Source organism: Lactuca serriola, chromosome 4, assembly GCF_051521515.1.
Source record: "Lactuca serriola cultivar US96UC23 chromosome 4, Lser_US96UC23_V15, whole genome shotgun sequence".
NCBI lineage: Eukaryota > Viridiplantae > Streptophyta > Magnoliopsida > Asterales > Asteraceae > Lactuca > Lactuca serriola.
This window is the reverse complement of record NC_136411.1, coordinates 332,331,106-332,337,977: the sequence shown is the minus strand read 5'-3', so window position 1 is coordinate 332,337,977 and position 6,872 is coordinate 332,331,106. Positions and strand designations below refer to the sequence as shown.

At 28.6% G+C, this 6,872-nt stretch overlaps 1 protein-coding gene across 1 annotated transcript; it reads right to left on the bottom strand.

The window, feature by feature from the left end:
* Positions 1 to 483: 483 nt before the first annotated feature.
* Positions 484 to 3,790, bottom strand: LOC145097456 (auxin-responsive protein IAA8-like). The gene is made up of 6 exons (XM_079035023.1): positions 3,570 to 3,790; positions 2,113 to 2,686; positions 1,819 to 2,045; positions 1,610 to 1,751; positions 1,280 to 1,341; positions 484 to 835 (listed from the first exon to the last, which is right to left on the bottom strand). Exons 2-6 carry the CDS (start codon positions 2,661 to 2,663, stop codon positions 798 to 800), a joined length of 1,020 nt encoding a protein of 339 aa, XP_078891149.1. The 5' UTR covers positions 2,664 to 2,686; positions 3,570 to 3,790; the 3' UTR covers positions 484 to 797.
* Between the last annotated feature and the right edge of the window lie 3,082 nt (positions 3,791 to 6,872).

The following is a 6,872-nucleotide window of genomic DNA, read 5'->3' as shown; positions in this document are numbered from 1 at the left end:
TTCTGCACAACACCTGCACGACTCTGCACCACTCTGTTTCTTTCACCAGGAATTTTCAACATCAACCCATACTTTTACAAAAACACTCCCTCAACTTTCCATACTTTCCCAAATCACCCCATCAACTTTCTAAACATTAACAACTACAATACAAAACACAAAATTCATACAAACAAAAATAATATCACATCATTTGACACATTAGTTGACTAGAAGAAGTCCAATAAATTTTCAACATCACCCCATACTTTAACAAAAACACTCCCCAAACTTCCATACTTTTTCAAATCACCCCCTCAACTTTCCAAACATCAACAGCTACAATCCAAAACCCAAAATTCATACAAATAATAATAATATCATATTAGTTGACTACAAGAAGTCCAAGAAATTTTCAACATCACCCCATACTTTAACAAAAACACTCCCCCAACTTCCATACTTTTCCAAATCACCCCCCTCAACTTTCCAAACATCAACAACTACAATCCAAAACACAAAATTCATACAAACAATAATATCATATCGTTTGACACATTAGTTGACTACAAGAAGTCCAAGAAACATTGTGGTTCAACAATGTCCCCCAATCACACACATGGAAATACAAAGAGAGTAATTGAAAACAACAAGAGGTTTTTTTCCTATAAAAAGCAACATAATGATAATAATAATAATAATATAATAATAATAAAAATAAAAACTTGCAGACATTTTACTCTTACTATTCATAGAAACTATGCAATCAAAACATAAAGTGGCTCTTCATTTCTTCACCTTCACCAAAAGCTTTTTTTTTAATTTCTGTTCTTTGACTTTTCCATTGACCTCGGAGCTGTTCATCACATAAATTGTTAGATGCATGAAATAGCAACGTACTTTCATTTATTTCTATTTTAACATTGTAGTCTTAGATTTTTTATTTTTTTTATTATGAGATTATACTTAAAACCTTCACAATTTAAACAAGATATGTAAGAAATAACATTGTACTTTAATTTTATTTTTCTTATTAAGCATTGTATTTTGAAAAATATACCTGATTATATACCATTATACTTTCAAGTTTTTTTTTTCTTATTATGATAAAAAGAAATTACCCAATTGCACTTATAAATTTTTTTAACAAATTATAGCATTCTACTTTCAACTTTTATCTTATTTAGATTTTATATTTTGAGAAAGAAAAAAAAATAAATAAGGATGTTATAACTTATAAACTTATAATAAATTAAATCAATAAAAGTAAAATTCCTAAAAATAAGAATTCAATGCATACCTAAACCAATAGCATCAGACCCCTTCATGATCTTCAACCTCTTGCAAGAACCAATAAACATACTGTAAAAAAAAAAGCAAAATTAGATTAAAATTAAAATCTTAGTCAAATCTTTCAAAATCTTGAAAAATTATTAAACTATTAATCCAAATAAGAATGTGAAAACAACCGATTTCATAGTCTTTTTGGAGCTAATAATATGAAATAAGCAAAACCCATCTTTTTTTTTTCTTGCAAATTACTTAATATGGGTGTCTTTAAAAACACCACAAAATCAAGAATCAAGATTAATGTATCTGAAAAAAATAGGATTTTTTTTTTAAAACTTACTCCCAAGGAACATCTCCCACAAGCATCCAATCACCATCTTTATCTTCATATGTAAGCACATACTCTGAACCATGTAAAAGATCCCTCAATTTACTCTCACTTAAACTTTCCCTTCCTGGAGCTCCTTGTGATCCACATTGACCTAAAGTTTGACCAAATTCCATAATTATAATTATTCCATTCAGTAAAAATATAAAACAAAAACTCACCAATAGTGAAACAACTAAACATTTTTTCAAGTGCAGATGAGAGTTCTTGATAAGTAGTGTAACTCCTTAAATCAACCTTCCTCAGATATGGAGCTCCATCCATACTAACTTTCACAAATAAAGCACCAGGTCCAGGCTTTCCATCTACTTCATCATTGTTCTTTGAATTTGTAGCCAAAATGTTCTTCCGAAATGATCTAACTGGAGGCCACCCCACCACTTGTGCCCTGTAAAAAAAAGTTGTCAGTAAGGGCATTTTAGTCATTTCACTGATGTAATCTGTATTGGACTTACTTAGCAGCAGGAGGATTAGAACTAGAACTGTTGACTTTGTTAAGAGTAATTGGTAATGGAGCCTTTGATGATGTTGTTGTATCTTTAATCATGGGAGATTGAGTGTTAGAATTCCCCTTTCCTTGAGTCTTTGAAGCATCAGAATCAGTTGCAGATGAAGCAAACATCCAGTTCCCTTCAATGGTGTCGGAGAATCCTCTTTTATTTCCAGAAACGATGATCTTTTGTGAAGCGGAAGAACAGATTCCATCTTTTGAAGGAAGTAATGGGAACAAGGGTTTTTCATCGAGATTCTCGGAGTTTGTTTGTGGATCACGTTCAGGGGATTGAGATCCTGGAAGACCAAGTCGTAGTTCAGTAGCTTTAAGGTTTAGATTGTTTCTGTTCACTTCTGAGATGTTAGAAACAGCAGAGCTATCGACTGATGAACAATCGGATAATCCAAGGTAGTTTCGTTCAGTTAATCCAGAGGTTTTTTGGAAAATCGATTCCATGGTGGAAGCCGAGACGTTTCCCTGTCCATCTTCAACGCCTAAGAGTGGTGGAGTCATCAGATCGAAGAGTTCTTGTTAATCTGCTTCAGTAATGATGTAATGAGACGTTAATATAATAGATTAACAGGTTACCTTTCATAATCATACAGCGAATGTAAATGTAAGTATGTAACGATGAAATGCTTTTCGTGTGTGTGTGAGAGAGAAGGTTGGTGGCTTTCGCTTTTGAGAGCCAGTGATCAAACACGCATCAAAAGCTTGGTCAAAATGAAGCTAACAAGCTCATAAAGGAAAGGAATTAAAAGAGATTCTTGTGATTTTTGTATTGGACCTTTGGATAAAGCAAATGTTCGAGAAAAAAATGTTAAGGAACATAGGAAGAGACTAGAGAGAAGATGCATTTACATATCCCCAAAAATAAAGGTGTCAGTTGACTAAATCAACAGCTGAAGACCACTCCACGAGATCAGCATGCGCCTTGTAAAGCACATACTGAAGCCCTAATTCGTAAAATTGTGTTCGATTACATGAACGAAAAAGAAAAAGGTTTTGAGAACAATCTTCCAAAAAGGAAACCAAAAGAAATTTTTCCTTCAATTTGTTATATGAACAGAAACAGAAGATACTCAACACTATATCTTCTCCATTAAATCTACAACAAACAGAAGCAAAATTTAACAAAAGAAGTAATGCTCCATCTAATCTGCCACTCATAGCTTTTTACCTCATGCGAAACTCTAGATAACAAAAAAAAATGAACAAAATCGAATCTAGAGCAACATAAACACACATTCCTACTCTGTAAAAAATTTTCTAAACAATTTTGAAAGGAACCACACGGATTTAACTCAGAACAAAGCAAAATCCAGATCTCAGCCTTGAAAAATGAAAACCCCCGATTTGTTAAACCACTAAACTGAAGAAAACAAAAATGAAAAGTATAACAAAATCTGAACCACGTACCTGAGAAATCGAAGTGAAATTACGAGTCAAACAACACAGGAGAGAAGAAGATCCGATTAACAACAAGAATTCCGGAAGGAATTAAACGTAGAAGAAACTAGATGAGGAGAGAGAAAGTACGTTTGAGAAAGAGAGAGAGAGAGAGAGAGAGAGAGAAAGTGAGGAGGATTTTAAGGTCCCTCCATTAAGCAGAAAGCAAACAAAAGGTCTGTGAGCTGTGTGCCGTGAAACTCGGATTTTATGTAATAAGTTGAGTAAAAAATAAAGAAAGTGAAAAGGAGTGTGTTTTATAGGGGGGCAAAGTGTAAGTATTGTAAAAAGTTGTAAACTTTTTGTAATTTATATTCTTCGACCACAAATTTTACATGAATATACTACTCCCTTCCCAACAAATCCTTCCTATGGTCTAGTGTTTTATTTGATAAAGTTAATTTGATTTTTTTATAAATTATTAAAATCAAGACAAAAAGATTTTAGAGCTACCCATAAAATGAATAAAGAAAGGTGTTAATGTGTTATGATATTTTATGATTTTTTCTAAGAAGTTATCTCAAAATAATTATGTATTAGGTGTAAGATCATTATATTATATTGGTTAATTTAAAAAAAAAAAAAAAAAAAAAAAAAAAAAAAAAAAAAACTAAATATAAATGTCAAAATATTTAAGAACTTTGAATTTATAAGTAAATTAAATTAATGAAAATATTTTTTATCTTTTAAATTTAAACAAATAATTTAGATAAATAAAAAACTAATAAACTTTAATTTTGGGAATTTGAAATTAAAAGGTAAGTTCATTATTAAAATTGATATCTATTATTACTATATTTATTACAATTGTTACATTAAAATATTATATATAATTTAATAAAATAAAAAAACTAATAAAATGACATGTGGAAAAAAGATAATTCAAAATAACCACAAAATGACATTTGCAAATTGAATGAGAGTGTGACAAATGACAAAAAAAACATTTATTTATTAGAGATGATTCCGTTAGCAGCTTCGTTAACGAACAATTACTAACTTGTTTATTTGTAAAACAATATGTAATAATATGAGTAATTTAGCATTTTAGATTTTCCATAAAAGAAAATCTAAATAACAAAATATTTCATTTGATACTACAACTTAATGCTTTTATTTTAGAACGAAAAAATTATATGATAAAATCCATTTAAATAGCTTTTTAAACAACTACTCAGATGTCCTTTTATATAGATTTTCACCATTCAAATGTTAAAATTAGTTTTGTGAAATACATTTATATTTATATAAATAAAAATTAGAGCTTCTAACTCAAACTATTAGCGTGTAATTTGTAATTATTAAGATTATATTGTGAAATACTTAATTAATAGTAATGAGACTACACACGTACATCAAAGTATTATATTACTTTTGTCAACGTACACGCGTGAATAAAAGATGAATTTTACTATAGTCAAGTCATTTTAGCTCGTATGAAAGAAGCAGAGATAGTAAATAATTTATATTACTTTATTTTGTGATTTCATATTAAAATAATATTCTATCTTTTAGTAAATACATCATAATCAAAATCACACGCTTGCTTGTTCTTTTTACATAATTATAAAAGTGGGTTTCCTAAAACATCACCATATTAATTACTACAAAACAAATGGATCAGTCGTTGTTATCATCATAATTATCAAATATATGCATGTTGTTGTATATCTATATTTTTCTTGTATTTCAATATATAAGTTAATTAACTGTTACTAATAAATTATTCAAGCTTAATTATTTACAAATAAATTAGTTAATTTTTTTTTTAAGTCTAAAGGCATAGGATGAACCTTCCCTAGCCACCATAAACAATATTCGATTAATCATTATATCTTGTAATCATTTGTATTTGGTCACTACCATATATATTAATACCTCCCCCAACATCATTATTAACAACCACATACTAGTTTTGTGTATGCACCACTTGTATTAAAAATGTGAATATAAAAGTAAGTGGTTATTATATGGTTTAATGTAATAAGTATTTAATATTTGTATTACAAAATATTAAAATCCATACACTATATGAGTATTGTCAACATTTATGTAATGATTGTTGGTAATTTACACTAAATGATATGTTGGATCATAATTCCAAATATATTAAATAGATTTCTTATTTTATTATAAATAAAATCGTCTTTTTAACCTTTACCTTTAATATTTTATATTTTTTTTTAAATTGTAAATTTTTTTTATTGGACATTCTCTATTTCTCTATATATTTCAAAGTTACAGTTTCTAACTTTTTGTAGGTTTCCAACTATTATTTTTCGACTATTAAAAAATATATAAGATATATATGAATTTTGTTTAGGTTTATAATTTTTTGTATTTGGTCTTATTTGTTTTTATTTTACTATTTAATTATTTGTATATTTTTTTTATAACTTTTTATATATATAAGTAAAGTATGGGGAGTAAAAAAAAGAATGTGCATACATGTATGATGATAATAGGCATGAGTAAAGTGGAGACAAAGTGTGATGCTCAAGATTTTGCAGGAAAACGATAATTACGAAATCAAGCAAATTTTGATTATGTTTAGCCAAAAATGTCATAATTCAACTACTCCACCCAATTGACCCTCAACTTTTAGTAATTGACATAACTTACCCCTAGACTTAGTAGTCCATATCCACACGTGGCTCCATTCACATGTCGTTCATCCCTTTTCAACGCTAAGTGGGCCCACCTCGTTCCCCATAAGGGCAAACGTGGGAAATGAAAAAGATACCCCCATATGCTACTAACACATGGACCATTTTGTAATATTCTTCCATAAAATTACATTTTATTAGAAAATATGCAATTTGTAGCATAAATAATTGTGTGAGTTTAATTTTACAAGTTGAGGCAAATATAATTCGAGCTCATGACGTAATGAAATACGTCGGATATGAGGCAAATATATGTTTGAAATTTTATGAATATAAATATAGAGTATTAAATTATGGTGATCATTTATGTATGTTGTAACTAATTACGTCATTTATTCAACTTTGATCAATAAAGTCTTAATTGGATCAGATCCTTAAATCACTAACTGTGGTTAAAAAACACTAATATTTTTTGTGTTTAGTTGGCATAAATATATCATGTAATATGTTTACATGATGGCCATATAATAATCATTTATTTTATTTTATTTTATTTTAATATTTTTTATCAATAAAAATTTATATTATTTTAATTTTTTTTGGTATGGATCATCATCCTTAATTGATTTCAATGAAAAATAGCTTTTATGATTTTATTACACTGAAT